The 17,305-nt window shown below is 47.7% G+C and overlaps 1 protein-coding gene across 1 annotated transcript in view; it reads right to left on the reverse strand.

Annotated features, from left to right (window-relative positions):
- Positions 1 to 865: 865 nt before the first annotated feature.
- The window catches only part of shtn1 (shootin 1), a 139,658-nt gene continuing 123,218 nt past the window's right edge, over positions 866 to 17,305 (reverse strand). The window contains 3 exon segments of the mRNA XM_072477633.1: positions 866 to 1,436; positions 14,645 to 14,825; positions 15,325 to 15,440. Of these exon segments, the coding sequence (XP_072333734.1) occupies positions 1,316 to 1,436; positions 14,645 to 14,825; positions 15,325 to 15,440 (418 nt within the window). The 3' untranslated portion in view covers positions 866 to 1,315.

Genomic DNA, 17,305 nt, shown 5'->3' on the forward strand with positions numbered 1-17,305 from the left:
CTTAGCTCAGTAACTGTTCCTGCATTTTTTGGGCGGCACAGTGGTTAACACTACTGCCTCACAGCTCCAGGGACCCAGGTTCAATTCCAGCCTCGGGTGACTATATGATGTTTGCACTTTCGCCCCAAATCTGCGTGGGTTTCCTCCGGGTGTTCTGGTTTCCTCCCACAGTCCAAAGATGTGCAGGTTAGGTGGATTGGTCATGCTAAATTACCTCTTTTGTGTCCCAAAAAAGTTAGGTAGGGTTACTGGGTTTCGGGGATAGGGTGGAGACGTGCGTTTAAGCTTAAATGGGGTGCACTTTCCAAGGGCCGGTGCAGACTCGATGGGCCAAATGGCCTCCTCCTGCACTGTAGGGATTCTATGATTCTATGAAACATTTCAAATTTTCAAATCCATCAGAAATCCCTATAATTTCCCTGTGGGTTGGCTTCCAGTCAGAATTGCAATTTGACAATCTTGAGTAGAGATTCAGTTGTATTGATTAAACAGTAGCAATAGTTAGTGGCACTATTAAAAACATGCTGCAGAAGCTTTGAAATTGTATATACAGCACATAGATTGTTGAACCATAGAGCTGAGCAATCGTTTACAATTCAGAAGGAGTCATGTCAAACTTGAATAGCCCTCAAGTATGAGTGCATATCCAGTTCTGGTAACTGAGACTCGAAAGAGATGCACTCAAGACTGCTGAGAGATAGAAGCACAAGACCAATACTGTTTGTCAGAGGTCTGAGACCTGAACAAATATAACAGAACCTGGGCTTTTCAGCCTCAAATGGAGACAGATGAGGGGTGATCTTCGAGGTGCAAGACAATAAATGTAACTGCAGATCAGTTAAAAAGATAATTTATCACCAAATAAATATGTATCCATCTGGATTAAAGGCTTGTACAGAACATAATGCAAGCTTGAACTTATTGCCTGTCATATTTTAACTTTCACACTTTAACGTATCCTCTGATTCGTCATGAGCAGTGCCAGGGAAAGACTTCTGGCATCTGTAAATTCTAATAAAATTAATTTTTTTTAAAAAACAATAATTTGAATAGTTTCCAGTTGGTTTCCTTCTGATGCTTTCTTCCTATAGTCACAAAATGCTGTATTTGAGGGGAGAGCAAATCCTTTAATTGCATAAGATCATCAGATTAATCAGGCATCACCATGTGGTCCTTTCTGTCAATTGCGTCCTTAAGTGGCGAAAAGCAAATGTTTACCAAGTGCTGCAATAGCAACAAATATATTGGTAAAACCTTCTAGCTAGAAACACCACAGGTAGCATGGGAACTTTGTCTTTTTCTACTGAAACATTTCCTATCTCTGTTGGAGGGCTGGTGTACTCTCATTTAAAATAGAGTCAAGCTGAGATAACTGCTTTCCATAAAAGCAAAAATGCCATCTCCACGATGTACAGCTCACAAAAGGATCGAGGAATCTGTGGGATAGAAGGCACAGGAAAGGTTTATAATTCCTGCTCTATGACTAATGCAAAACTATTCCTCTAATGGTGCCCTTTCCATTTCCCCGCTACAGCTATCAGGAGTCACTACCGCTACAACTAAAGTTTTCTAAAGAGGTGGATGCTTTCTGCTCTCAAAGGCATAATCATTTTTTCTGGTCATAAATAGGCTGACTTTACAGATACTTGTACAGCCACTGCTGCATTTTTCGCATTGAACGTATATCAAAGGGCTTTTCCAGCCATTGTTGGATATCGACAGTCAAAGATTAACAGTGATATTCATGAATTTTAAGTAGTCCCACCTGCACATGATGTGCATGTCCTCAATTGCTTCTTCCTTGCTGGTAATGTTATAGATTTCACCCCACAAGCTATATGGGTCAGATTCCACATCAACAGTCCAGTACATTACATATAATGGGGCCATAAGTTTGTTTAAATTGGACAAATTAAATACATAAAATATTGGCCGGAATTCTCCAGTTGTTGCGATTCACTTTTCCCGTTGGCAGTGCACCCGCACCCATGGGTTTCCTGGTGGCATAGGGTGGCTGCAACGGGAAATCCTATTGACAAGCAGCGGGAAGACAGAATCTCGCCAACAGCGCGCCATTGAGAAAAAGCCCCCTGCAGAGCCCCTTAACTCATACTTTATCTTTCTCCAACCACAGGAAGCCGTACAGGTCATCCAACCAAGCCGCTACCCGGAAAACGTGCGAGAATCACTCCCGACCTTTTCCTCAAAAGTCCGGGGAGATTCTCCGTTTTCCAGAGGGATAGCAGGGCCCCAGTGTTCGTCTCTGGCTGCGCACGGTGGCCGCAAGAGGGTCCGCGCATGCGAACGGCGGCCCACCTCGGCACAGGCGGCGCCGACACGGCGGAGCCACACAGCGGGCCCACGCGGAGAAAGATCTGTCCCTCCCAGGCTGCGATTGCGATGGCCCGCCGATCGGTAGCCCCCGCTGAGGCCCCCCCGGAGTCAGATTCCCCCTGCTCCCCACCAGGACCGCGGCCGCGGGTCCCAGCTCCCGCCGGGTCGTACCACATGTAAACTACGCCAGCGGGAGTTTGGCCGGTTGACCCCGGAGATTCGCCACGGGGGCCTGTTCCAACGGCCCCCGACCAGCGCCGTCTCAAATGCGCGTGCGGGACTGGCGGATCCGCGGAGAATTCCAGAAGCGCCTTTGCCCCGGATTTCCTGCATGAACGGCTATTCTCCGCCCCCACTCCAGGGGCCTTATCTAGCATCCCTTCCGCCATCAACCCCGCCGGCATCTTCGAGACGTACCTAGTGGCAGTCCCACCTTCCATTCCTTCAGGCAGGCCCACTATTCACAGGTACTGCCTCCTTGAGGTATTCTCCTCCTCCACCTTTGCCCTCAACATTTTACAAAGGTCTCCTAGGAGTCCCACCTCTACCCCCAGAGCCAGCACATAATCGCTGTGGTTGGAGATCACGCCTTCGATCTCCCGAATCATCAACACCTGCACCTCCAAATACTTCTCCACCCGTTCCATCGAACTCTTCAGGGGTGCCGCAGCTCCTTCAATGGCCTTTGAGTGATCCTCCCACATTTCCTTCCTCTGTTGGCAGAATTCATCCTTGATAAAAGCTGCTCCAGCTGGGGCCTTCCACCTTGCAGTAGCCCTTCCCCCGCAGCTATCCTTACACTGGCTGCTGCAGCACAGGTTTCCTTCAATACTTTAGCCTGGTCTCCCACCGACTTCGGCCGGGTTTAGTAGCCAGCAGACATACCATTCCTGAGGGAAACTACTCCTCTGGCCTACACCTACACCTTTTCAGCAAAATCCCACCCAATATCGGGTAAAAAGAGCTCTTTTCTGTGCCTTCAAGCAGGAGCTCCCCTGTGTGTGACCGCTCACACCATGGCCGCCAGCAGTAGTCACGCCAGCACCTTGTTAATGAATGCCGTGTCATCACAGTTCGGTGCACACGCATTGACCAACACCACCGCCTGCCCGCCAACGATCCACTGATGATTACATACCTCCCACGTAAGTCTGCCAACATAATGGACTCCTTCTGCACTGTAAATTCTATGATCATCTATGATATTACCTGCAAAACAAGCCACCCTCTTATAAATAGGCGCAGCAGTCCCCTGCACTCTACAATCAAAGCCTGAGTGATATACCTGTCCCACCCATCCGTTCCGCAACCTTGTTTGATCCTTAATTCTCAAATCAGCTTAATGCCAAATCTTCCAGGAATGTCAAATGTTACCCCACCGGCCTGTCGTAACGCCGGGGGGGGGGAAATCACTGCTGACCTCCAAAAATAAAGACGATATAAAATGACCCCGCCGGGGGTTCAGCGGCCAATGTAGCCCCAGATGATCAGGGGTATGGCAGGGAAGTGCCCTGGCACTGCCCCCTGGCACTGCCCTATGCCAACCTGGAAGTGCCAAGTAAGCGGTGCCATGTTGCCTCTGCGAGGTGGCAGGGTCTGAGGTGATCTCATAGCTCGGCTATGAAGCACTGCCAATCCCCTGAATAACGTAGATTGAAGGGGGCGGGGGGTGGTTGATGTATAGAATTGCAGTATTAGTAAATATAGGCAGCACGGGATGAGCCCTTTCATAGTTGCGTGCTCAGACTGCTCATGGGAACCCAAGAAGGTGTTTATGACTGACCTAAATTCCACCTGCATCAGTGACCAAATTGGACAATGTTATGTAAGTGGAAACAGCTCTGCAATTACCCATAACTTGGCTATATTTTTAGTCACATTGGTTTTCATACTAATTTCTTACCCGCCCTACCCCCACCTGACACTTCAGAATAGGAAACACAGCTGTCTCTAAATAATAAGGCCAGTTAGTTGCCGTTGCTGGTTTAATTGTATCAACGGTTCGTGTTATTAATACAGCATCACTGGGCTTTTCACCTCCCTTTCCTTTCACAGAATTTGGCTGTAATACCCAACTCCTTTTCCCACCATGCAACGCCCCTTGTCGTCGTCCACCCCCCCCCCCCCCCCCCCCCCCCCCCCCCCCTCCATCGCAGCCAGAACGAGGAGGAAAGAGCTGCAACGCCACCTTTCTGCAGCCCAGGCATTTAGGATTGTAATGTTGATTACATGCACTTTCCCAACTGAAGGCTAGCATTATGATTGCCCGTATACATGGCTGATTTTCTCTCCCTCTGGGCCAGGGATACAAAAGGCAACTCCAACACTTGACCACTGCCCAGACTGAGTTAAGCTGACCTAGCACACGTGATGAATTAAACCTGGGACTTTCCTAGCCTGTATAGCTCAATATCAAATGGGACAGGGCATTTATCCATTCAGGGACTGGCCAAGCACAAAATAATTACTACATTGGGCAATTTAAAACATACATATAAACACAACCTGCCATCGTCATCCATTAATATCTGCCAAAGCCAACTGTAGAACTCTCCGACCGCAGCAACGGCCATCAGCAACTCAGCAGAAAAGCAGCAATCAAACTTGCATTTTTCCATTTCTAATGCTTTAATGAAACCTATAGAAAACAGCTGACCGAATGAATAAAGGAAAGACAACGTGCACAATAAAGAGGTTTCTCTGATAGCGGTTCGGTACTCCACCGGCACCTGTCACTTCAACCTCTGGCCTAATAAAGGCTTTGTTTTCTCTGACACCTGCTGATTCAGAGATGAAAAAGTAGGAAGCGTCTACCTACTAATTACCAGCCACAAGTGGTGATTTACAATGACACAAGGCTCCCATGTCTCTTCACAGAAACACACTCTAGTAGGTGTTCATTATCATTTAGAAAAAAAAGTCACGGCAAAATGTTGTGAACATATCCTGGTTAACAATCATTTGCAGATAGGTGCAAATAACCGGGTTTATTGTCCAAAGTCTAATGTGTTTCCCATTCTCAAGTGTTGTCAGGAAAGAAGAGTTACTGAAAAAATGCTGACATGGTAAAATTAAATTCATCCAGGTTGTGACTGATGTAGTGCTCAACTAAATTCTTAACCGATCAGTAAAAAAAATCGCACCCGAATAGGCATGTTAACATTTCCACATCGCAACAAGTTTTTTGTTTGGATAATCTTCCTGTACAAGAGGAAAGCCTGAGACCAGATGGAAAGATGTCGTGGTGAGAGACTTAAAACGCAGCCGCGTTGGAATGGGTGACTGACAGGAGGAGATGGAGAAGGGGAATCGTTCAGCAGAGTGACGACCTCAAGCAATAAGGGAGAAGCTGAAAACTTCGGGGCGACTGGAAGACCCCGCCAGTAGGCGGTGCTAGAAAATCCTACCCATAGTTTCAAATCTCGTAGCTGTGAAAATTGATTATACGGCAGCATGGTGGCACAGTGGTTAGCACTGCTGCCTCACGGCACCGAGGTCCCAGGTTCGATCCCGGCTCTGGGTCACTGTCCGTGTGGAGTTTGCGCATTCTCCCCGTGTTTGTGTGGGTTTTCGCCCCCACAACCCAAAGATGTGCAGGGTAGGAGGACTGGCCACGTTAAATTGTCCCTTAATTGGAAAAAATGAATTGGGTACTCTAAATTAATTTTTAAAAAGAAAGCTGGGTCCCATTTTGGCCGTGAATAGCGGTGATTCTTGGCACCTGCAGTGCTAAGAATGACCCGGCTATCAAAAGGGACTTTGTTTTTATTTTGGGCCTTTGCAAGGAACAACCCGCAATGGCCGCACTTACCTAATTTCCTGCACTGACAAACTCAGCGCACCCTCAGCCACCCACAGGGTGCTCATTTAATTTTTTTTAATTTTCATGTCACCCTAGCAGTGCCACCCAGGAACCCTGGCAGAGCCAGGGTGGCGCTGTCATGGTGCACAGGTGGCTCTACCAAGGTGCCAGGTTGCCAGGGTACCACCCTGCCCAGAGCCCGATCGCCCGGGAGACTCCGATGACCTGGGAGAGCTTCCAACCCCCCCAGATGCTGTCATGCCTGGTCCACATGCTAAGTGGTGCCACGCGCGGACGAGATCCAGATTGCGATGCATTCCGAGCGTCGCAAATCTCACGAGATTTAATGGCCTTGTCGTGTCACCGAGTCGGGTGCAACAAGGCTGGAGAATGGCCGGGTCCTGGCCGCGCAGGTGCAGGGCTGACGAGCTGCAGCGGTCGGGCCGTACAACACGTCGCCGGCCATGCGCCTACCCAACCCGCCATCCGTGACCCCACAGCCCACCCCCTGGCCACCCCCCAGCAGTCCCCCCAGCCCTCGCGAAAGCCCCCCCAGCCAGCGGTACAGATCCCAGCCGAGTGTAGCGACGCTGGACACAGTCCACAGCCACCACGCTGGGTTCCCGACCTCTGAGACCATACGTGTCCCGCGCAGTTGAGAACTCGGCCCATCAGGGGCGGAGTATCGCAGGACGGCCTGCCGATGATAAGGCACACGGTGCGTGACACGATGAAGCCATTTCGAAGATGGCGGAGCATGGCTGACCGGCGTAAAACCGCCGCCAGCCCTGATTTGGGAGTCGGAGCCCATTATCCGCCCGATCACGGATTACAATATTGCCGTCAGGCGTGGGAGAATCCTGCCCCATATTCTCCTGGCCCTCGTGATTCTCTGGTACTCAGGATTCACGTTGGCGAGAATTGGTGCAGGTCATGACAAGCGTGTACCTGACGCGGTGGAACTCGGGGTGTGCTGAGGGGATAACCTTTCAAGGGAGTTTCCCCCAAAGTTCATCAGAGGACCATCCTCCCCTCCACAATGCGAGATCTGCCCACCCCATGCCCACTAAACCCCCTCCACTGCTCCCCCACCAGAAATCCTCTTGTCTGGAAGGCCCCCAGAAGAGAGGCCCCCCAGAAGAGATACATGGACTGGAAGCCCCACATCGCCTACCCACGGGCATTGCAACTCCCCTCCCTTCCCCCACCGCACCCTGTCCCGCAGACATGGGCAATATCCCAACCCTTGATCCCGGGGGGGGCAACCTCTGCCCATCACTAAATCACCCTCCCACCCACACCATGCTGGCATAAGGGTGACCCGGCCCCACCCCCAAGTGAGCATAACCCATTAAGGGGTCACTGTGAGCCCCCACCTTTAAGGACCCCCTCCGTATCCACTTCAGGATCCCCCAATCCATGCACCCCTTCAGCTCCCCCTCTTTCTTACCCCTTCACCATCGCCCCATTCTTCAAACACTCACTTCACTATCCCCCCACCCTCCACACCAACCCTGCACTAGCCCCCCAGCCTTCATGCCATCCCTTTTATCCCCCCTTTCCTGACCCCCTCAGGCCCTGACCTTTAGCAGTCCCCCTTTGCACCCTGGCAGCGCCCATGACAGCCTGGAAGTGCCAACCTGGCAGTGCCAATCCAGCACTGCCAGCGTGCCAGGACAGTGCCGGGACACTGCCCTTCCCTGTCCCCGACCACCTGGGGGCCCCAATGGCCTCCGAGTCTCCCAGCATGGTCATCGCGTCGGGTTTCTGTTTTTTGGAAACCTGTGCTGATTCGTGCCAGCCTCACGCTGCGCTGGTGATTCTCGAGCCTCAAGCGAGCTGAGCATATTTAAATAAGTTTAAAGACTCAATTAAATATGCGAGCCTAGTTCATGCCCAGCGAGGGTGTGATGCAGATTGCGTTGGGCGCCACGGGTTGGGAGCATCGCAATCCGTCTGGACCCAATGGAACCCTGTTTAGGGGCTCTCTCGCTCTTGTCTAGCAATAGCGGGTGGTACGCCGGGCACAACGTGGGTAGAGAAATGCCCCCTTAATTGCAACAAGGTTGGAAGGGGAATGTAGCTGACAGGAGGAGATGGAGAAGGGTTATCAACCAGCATTGTGTCAATCCAAGTATAATACAAGAAGCCGTAATGAAAAGATTAATGCAGCTCTTTCTCACCTTCAGAAATATTAAACATTCACCCGAACATGTTACATTTCACCAATAAGATGGTGCTGTCTATTAATACCCATCGCTCAATGTTTCCAAAAATACTCTTATGCTCCCGTAAACGGGTCACTGCTTTATTTTATTTTTTTAAATACTCACCATGGGTTATTGCTTATTTCTGAAATGTTTATGTGTAAAACAAGAACGGGCATGTGATTAGCTCAAATCTGCCGTGTATCCTGCGTTTAACTCTTAATATTTTGTGCAAAATTGATATGATCAAGCAGTAAGTATGCTTTTACTTATCTTACGTCTGGTGCCCCGGTGCAGTGGGGAAAAATCATACTGTACACAGTGGTATGTCGAGTATTCCCCCTGAATTTCACAGCTCAGATTCAGCAAAGAACATGTTTGTGAAACCCAGGTGCTCCCCACTGAGAAGGACGGAAGGTCACAAATTACAGGGGGAGTGATGTTGCGTTCCTTTCATGCATTCCCGAGAGATCAGTTTAAGAGATAGACCGGTTAAGGCCTGGAAATGTTACACAATCACAGAAAGAGCTCGGAGACTAAAAGAAAACAAATCACAAAATGGCTGAAGAGAAAGTGAAAAAAAACAGGGGCAGCACGGTAGCACAGTGATCAGGACAGTTGCTTCACAGCTCCAGGGTCCCGGGTTCGATTCCCTGCTGGCCCACTGTCTGTGCGGAGTCTGCACGTTCTCCCCGTGTCTGCGTGGGTTTCCTCCGGGTGCTCCGGTTTCCTCCCACAGTCCACAGATGTGCTGGTTAGGTGGACTGGCCATGATAAATTGCCTTAGTGTCCAAAAAAAAAGGTTAGGTAGGGTTACTGGGTTAGGGGATAGGGTGGAGGTGTGGGCTTAAGTGGGGTGCTCTTTCCAAGGGCCGGTGCTGACTCGATGGGCCGAATGGCCCCCTTCTACACTGTAAATTCTATGATTCTATGAGTTGTAAGTTAGACCATTCAGGTATCATTTACAGAAAAACATGGGAAGAATCAGGAATACATAAGTTCTATTAGCAGCTAATTACATTGTTTCGTACTCTGTTAAAAGAAAAATGAAACTTCCATTTATATAATGTTTTCACAGCCACTGGATGCCTCAGTGCACCTTGCAGCCAATGAAGTAGTTTTGAGGTGTAGTCAAAGTTGTGATCTCGGAAACACAGCAGCCAATTGTTCAAGCAACAACGTCCCTACAAACAGCAATGTGACAATGACCAGATAATCTGTTATTGTCACTGAAAGATAAATATTGGCCAGGATGCCACAGATAACGCTCCTGTTCTTCAAAATAATGCCAAGCGATCTTTTATGTCCATATAATTGGGCAGATAGGGCGAAAAGAGGGTCAGACAGCTCCTCTCTCCCACATGGTTCGTAGTGAAGATAGATGTTGACGAAAGTCAGAAGTGGAGTTATACTGTGTGGAACCCCGCACTCACCTTCCTTTCTGCGCAACCCCCCCCCCCCCCCCCCACCCCACCCATGACAGCTGCTGGCCCCCACCGGCTGGATTTTGAGTTGAGGAAATCCACCTCATGGATTTTGCCCAGGCCCAACGCCTCATACCTCGCCTCACTGCCGCTGGCTGACCTTCCCTCCTCAGCCTGGGGCTGTAGTCGCCCCTCGGCTGCTCGGCTCGCAGCTCGACAGGGGATGAACTTGGCCGGCTCACCACCTCATGATTTTCGGCCGGCGCCAGAGACTCATTGTTGCTGCTGGCCGGCCCTCCTCAACCCTGGCTGGGTCGAGTCGCCCCTTGCCTGCTCTCCTCGCTGCTTGATGGCTGCTGGCCAGCTGGCTCACCTTGGCTTGCCTCGCCTCGCCGCTGCTGGCTGGCCTGCCATCAGCCAGAGGCGGACTTACACTTTCATGGGCCCCACACCCACCCTCTTTGTGGGGGCCCCGCGTCACTCCCCACTCCCTCGTGATATGGAGGCCTCGAACCTCGATGACCATGTGTGCTCCTGCCTAGCAGCCTGGCTGATGCTGCTGGCTATCTGGCCTGGTGGCCTCTGATCTTTTTGGTTGGTTGACCGCCCATCTCCTCAGCCCTGGTCTGGAGTTCGAGAGTCATTGAGCCTATCAGCAAATTTAGAGCTGGCAAGGCTCTGATTGGTGTTCCCATGGTGTTCCTGCCACAACAGTCACCTCTCTGTATGGGGCTACCCCATTGGCCGGGGCTCTGAGCTGCAGCGCTGTGTGTTCCATTGAAAGTCCGCCTATGCCCTCAGACCTGGGTCGAGCAACTTGCTAAATGCGCCTTTATTCACAAAAGTAAAATACAGGATAGTCTGTCTCTGCCTCTCTCCCACCTCGCCTAATTGCCTCTCATTCCTCGCGAACGCCTCAACGTTCAAACCAGTCTGCTTTCCCATTCTATGGGTACTCAACTAATCAGAGTCTGATGTTGCTCTGCATTGCCTGCCTATAGGCCCAATGAGACAATTTATCCCCCTGTTGGTTGAAACCGTGTGTTTCATTGTAAATACACCTCTGACAAAAATCAGTGGAGGTTATCAGAAAATTTGATTGTTTCATGCTCTCCACCAGGAAGATTTTACCAACAAAAGATAAGAATATAAAATGTTACTTTGTCGATTCAGCTGAGAAAAGCAATGTGCAGCCCACTGGCCAACTGTCCGCTTTACTCAACACGTTTTCAAACATTTTGAGAAATAAATGCTGGAGGCGGGTCCCACACAGGTGGGGTGGGCTCTCCAGAGATGGAGGGTGCCCTGATGTAACTAAACTAAAAATACAAACAGAGATCCCATCCATGACATGGAAATGTTGGCCATGCACCTGGGGAAATCAACACCCCCGCCACCCCCCCTCAACGGTAACAGGCCGATCCCCCATGGACCTCCCCAAAGGAAGCCCCCCGCCCCCCTTGGCATTTCCTCCAAAGTGCAAGGTGGCAGCGCCAAGCAGCAGTGCCTGGGCATGTCCCCCTCCCCCTGGGGGCTATATGTAACTGCGTGCCTCCAGCAGGTTCCCTTTGCCAGGTTCACATTGATCGAGACCTGTTAGAATCATAGCATCATAGAATTTACAGTGCAGAAGGAGGCCATTCAGCCAATCGAGTCTAACCCAGTCCCTGAAAGAGCACCCTACCCAAGCCCACGCCCCCACCCTATCCCCGAAACCCAACAACTCCATCTAACATTTCTGGAATCCAGGAGGGGGCAATTTAGCATGACCAATCCACCTAACCTGCACACCTTTGGCACCTGGAGGAAACCCGCGCAAACACGGGTAGAACATGCAGACTCTGCACAGATAGTGGCCCAAGCCAGGATTCGAACCCAGGTCCCTGACGCGGTGAAGCAACGGTGCTAACCACTGTGCTACTGTGCCGCCCCTGTTGTAAACCTTGCCAACGTCCCTCGCGTCAGCAGGAGGGGTGACCCAAATGTGGGGGTACGAAATAGTTGGGCAGCCGGCTAATGATATTGAAATGTATTTAAATGGGGTTACCGCCCTGTCAGGCGGTGGGAACGATTGTGTTCCGAAACCTCACTGGCAAGAATCCCGATATTCAGCTCTTGTGGGATTTTGCGTCCCCGTCGCTAATTATGGCAGCAGCAAAATCCCATCCCTTGAATGCGGATGTTCAACTGAGCGAATTATAATGGAACTCATGCTATAGTTTCATTATAATATAAGGAACCATAAGCAATATGTGTATCAAAACTCATAGAATTTCATAGAACTTACAGTGCAGAAGGAGGCCACTCGGCCCATCGAGTCTGCACCGGCTCTTGGAAAGAGCACCCTACCCAAGGTCCACACCTCCACCCTATCCCCACAACCCAGTAACCCCACCCAACACTAAGGGCAATTTTGGACACGAAGGGCAATTTTGGACACTAAGGGCAATTTTATCATGGCCAATCCACCTAACCTGCACATCTTTGGACTGTGGGAGGAAACCGGAGCACCTGGAGGAAACCCACGCACACACAGGGAGGATGTGCAGACTCCGCACAGACAGTGACCCAAGCAGGAATCGAACCATGAGATCTGGGGACAGCAACGCACAAGGTGCTGCTCCTTGCTGACAAAAGTGGGGCAGCAAGTTGAAACGTGGGACACAGCAAAAGGCTGAAATTCCACAATAAACCATGGAATAAGACTGGTAAAATGGCAGGTCTTTCATGACCAATGATCCTGAGGAAGAAAAATCCTTTGTATTTTTTTTTAAACTGAAATTAAACAGATCCCAGAAGAGGAGCAGCATTAAGAGACATGCAGTGCAGTTGCCATCTATCCGATATGGCAATATTTTTACCTTTAATGTTTCAATCTGCTTGAACCATACCATTGAAGAATATAGGGATAACGAGAATACTGGGTCAAAATTATACTTCTGAAAAACTGCCAGCATGGAAAACAAAGGAAGTGCTTATTTAACGGTAAGGGATTTATACTGAAGTATCATTTTTCATCAGTTAATAAGCAGGCAGTGGGCTAAATGATAAAGTCCACATAACTCCTTTATTCCACATAATAACCATGACTGTGCAGAATACTGAAATACAAAGTGCTTTCCAGTTTCAATCTATCATGTATTGTGCCCGCATTTGCACTGGTTTATTTCATTTCCTTTCGTGTTAAGGTAATTTGTACTTCATACGGCAAAATAAATTATATAGAGGATCAAAACATTGGTACCTTAGCCACTTTGGGATAGTAAATAAAATCTAATCTTTAAAGAGTAGGCAAAAAGCTGTGCACACTGACAAAAGCCAGCGTCAAGAAACGCTCACTTAAGCAAATTAAATTTGCTCCTCTTATTCGACCACTGTACAATAGTATTGTTGCCAGCCAATGAACTGTGAAAAAAATAAATTTAAGTCCAGTAGACAGAAAATGGAACAACTCTCCCTCATACATCCTGCGATTGCCTTAATGATCTTGTTCAGTAAATTGAATCCAGCAGGTACAGAATTTCCTCGTACGCACAAACTAATTGGATGGACTTACTGCTTTTGGCCTTACTTGTAATAATTTATCACATATCTTGAGAAGTGATCAGAACATCGGGGGTGGGGGAGGGGAGGGGTGGTTGGGGGAGAAATTGCTTCAATAGACTGAACCACCTTAACAAGGCTTGGATCAACAAGTAATTTCCGTTTCCATTTGTTCTGACCTAACTCCTCTGTAACTCCCCTGTAATCTTTCAGCGGCACACACCTGTAAAAGCTAGATTTATTTCACAGCAGTGCGAAGCATTAAGGCTTCAATTACTGATGACTGCACCAAAGCAACAAGTTGATCCCACTTACTTAGTACTCTTTGTGCCGATAATTTATCCAAAATCCTCCTATGTGACAGATGGAACAATTCTACTTGAAAACAAACAATTTATATTTGAAAGAAAAGTTAATGCTTCTAATACAACCCTACTGAAATGTTCACCTTTAAGTTGGGGTTAATATGACACTTGAAGTCACAACATGCGTCACAGCATTCATTTTTCCTCGCTTCTTAGATTCATGCTAAGTCAACATGAACACCTTTTGGGATTTGTCACACATTATATATTTTATTAAATGAATATTCCATTCTAATTGGATTTTTAAAATTACATCGTGCACAGCCTTACTGTAATTGGTTTTTAAATGAAAGTTATAGCATCTGTTTATGGGAAGCATTTGATTTATAACTGCAGTTAAGTGCTTTACAGTTTACTCAAAAGATTTTCAAGAGGAAAAAGTGGTTTGTTACCAAACTTGACTGTTGGAATCTCATTTCTCTGCTTTCTCAAAACACGTTAGGTAGCAGGCAATGTAAAGGAGAAAAAGGCCCATTTTCTGTCTCTATTCAGATGGGATATTGTGCAACTAACTTGCCAACACCGCCTTAAAAAATCAGGAAAGCTCACCACTTGATGAAAGGTTTTAGCACAGTCCAGATTTTACACCAACATATTGCAGTGATTGAAGAGTTACATTTGGATATTTAGAAAGCACAAGTTATTGAAGCAGAGAGGTACTTGCATGCCCTCTAACAGTATTAATTTTTGAAGGCAATACAGAGGGATTTCAACAGGGGAGTATTGATCATAATGCCTTATTGTAATATTAGGCTGTCAATAATTGACCCAAAGAAAGTACAAAAGCATTAAATATTCTATACTGGGGGGGGGGGGGGGGGGGGGGGGGGGGGGGGGGGGGGTGGAAGGAGTCAGATTTTTTTTAAGCCAAGAAAAAAGCCTCATCATGATGAACAAAACCGAGTACTCGTCAACTCCAACGTACCAGCCCACATCTAAAAGATCTCAAATGTAAACGGAAATACTCACAGATAGTTAACTTCTGTGGAGTCATCACAGTCCTCTTGATTTGAATCACACCAGGGAACTGATGCGTTCTTGCTTAGCTCCCTTTGGAACTGCACTCGATTAGACTTCTTTCTGACACGCTCGTATTCCGGATTGAAGGCAGACATGGCTTGTGTTACATCCACCGTGTTCTGTGGTGAACCTGCAAAAACAACAGTCTCCATTTTTCCTGCACATTTGCTGGCTTCGTATTCTGACACATTTCTATATCAAGTAGAAAAACGTGACGTAACTTACAAGTTATTCTGTCTGCTGTTTGTGAAAACAATTGTTGGTTAATTCTGAAAACTGGGAACTGAATGATCCAGGAATTAGTTTTGATTTTTATTTTATTTCTTACACTGAAAGCAATTCATTTCTAAATGACAAAATATGGTTCTGAGTACATCAAATCAGAAAATTGCTGCTGGTACATTAGAAAATAAATTCTATGTTTTCAAAGCTGAAAATTGTGATTTAGGTTTTTACGATTACAAGAATGACACAAAATAAAATGTTACTGATGAAAGACGGTCTTATTCATAATATTATAAGTGGAATAAAATGGCCTAACTTGGATATAACCAACCAGATCACCAAGTGATCGGGAGGTATTGAAGTATCAGTAGCTATGGATAATAAAGAGAGCATTGAGAACTTGCCACCAGCACTAGTGTCTGCTGCTGTCTTTCTGAGCCGGAGAAGTCTTTCCAGCTCGTTTTCTTCAGTAGCCTGAGTGTGCGTCGTCATTGTTCCAACTTTGTTAGATTTCTTCAGTAGGAGGAAGAAAAGAAATCCATTACAAAAGGCACAATTTAAATTCAGCGCACAACAACATGGGCATCTTCAGCTCCTGGAAGTTTTGGTTAACGACCTTCATTAAGTTGTAGTAAAAACCTGAAGTTACATTGCGGATTGTAGACCAGTAAGATTGAAGCGTCTGCTGTAGCACTGCATTGAAGCAATTTGTGAAGAAGGCATTCAGACATGTTTCATTTCCTGGAATCTTTTGCCTCTTCTCAGGGAACTCTTACATATTTAAAAAAGAATATTTAGTTTCATCACAAGTGAGATCCTTTGACTGATGACTAACCAAGAATAACTTCTAAAGTTGCACTTACAGCTTAAGAGGGGTAATTAGGGATAACTTTATGCTCCCTTCTCGCAATGCATTCAAGATAACAATGTCTGGCTTGAAATTTTCAGCTGTGCTTCATAACTCTTGTTATGATCTCTGCTGATGTTACTACTGGAAGGAAAGGTCCCAGAATGGATCCCTGGCTGAATAGACCGTAACTTTCACTTTTCCTTTCAAAACGTGGATGAACAGAGTTACTTTTTACACAAGAACAAAACATTTATTAAACATGAAAAGTGGGACTATAATACAATTCTCCATCACCCAAAACAATGGGCGAGATTCTCCGACCTCCCGGTCACGTGTTTCTTGGCAGTGGGATACAGCACGCCGTTTGCCAGTGGCGAGCTTCTCTGCTCCCGCCACTGTCAGTGGAATTCCCATTGAAGCCACCCCACACCGCCGGGAAACTGTAGGGGGTAGTGGGGGCACTGCCGGTGGGACCAGAGAATCCCACCTGTGGTGATATCATGGTTGTGTTGCAATTCACTGACTGACCACTAGGAGTCTAATTAATATATAAGTGAATGTTGGAGTCAGGTGACCCCTCAGACTGTTTGGAGAGCAGGAAAGAGAGAGGTTGCCTGTGCATGATCATACTGCTGTTCTGTATATAGTTGATCCACAGTTAATGTTAATAAATCATTTGTAGCTTTAGCTACAAATGTTCTTGTAATATAAATCAGGCCATCCAACAAAAACATTGCATGGTACTAGGAGTGGGGTTGAGTATACAGTAACAATTCTGAGCAAAGTGATTTTTTCCTTTGCATCTGGAACAAAATTTTCCAAACGCCAAATTCACAATGCCTTCAGTTGACCAAAGCATTCACATAACCATCAAATGTATTCACAAAAGTGCAATTTCTTTACAGTGATAGCATACCCATGGTTCAAAAATGATATCAACATTTTCTAACTTCCTAATCCTACCGCTGTACCTGAGTGCAGCAGGGATGGAGGCAGCTTGCTGACTGTTACATACTGATGTCTTTGATGACTTTAGCAGTGGTCCTCTGCTGTCCTGAGCCCTGGAAGGCCCCAGCCGGAAAAGGGTTCCCTGCTCAAGGGCAGAAGTGCCATAAACAGCCTGAGCAGCTGCACAGGGTCACAAGCAGAGGGGAATGCCTGTGCAATTGCACACCCTCGGAGTTTCCGGAGAGGAGGCCCCCAGGGTGTCCGGCTGATACGCATACTCGCTGTGGGTGCCGAGGGCCCCGGCCTGATTCCGGCAGGAGATGGGGCACCTGGAGGGAGGTCAAGATGCCTCACACCCACGGCAGCTATACCTTGTTGGTGCTCACCAGGCTGTGTGGCCATGGAATGCAGGGTTGATGGAAATTCGGCAAGTCCTTCTGGACCAAGGTCTCCATGTTGGTCACCAACCTACCCATGGCAACCTTCAATGTTGGGACCATGACATCATACAGAATGCAGACTTCTCCATCGTTTGCTCTAGTCTGCTGAGAGACTCTCCAAACCTCTGCCTGATATTCCGCTGCCTA

The sequence above is a fragment of the Scyliorhinus torazame genome, chromosome 16, assembly GCF_047496885.1.
Source record: "Scyliorhinus torazame isolate Kashiwa2021f chromosome 16, sScyTor2.1, whole genome shotgun sequence".
Taxonomy (NCBI): domain Eukaryota; kingdom Metazoa; phylum Chordata; class Chondrichthyes; order Carcharhiniformes; family Scyliorhinidae; genus Scyliorhinus; species Scyliorhinus torazame.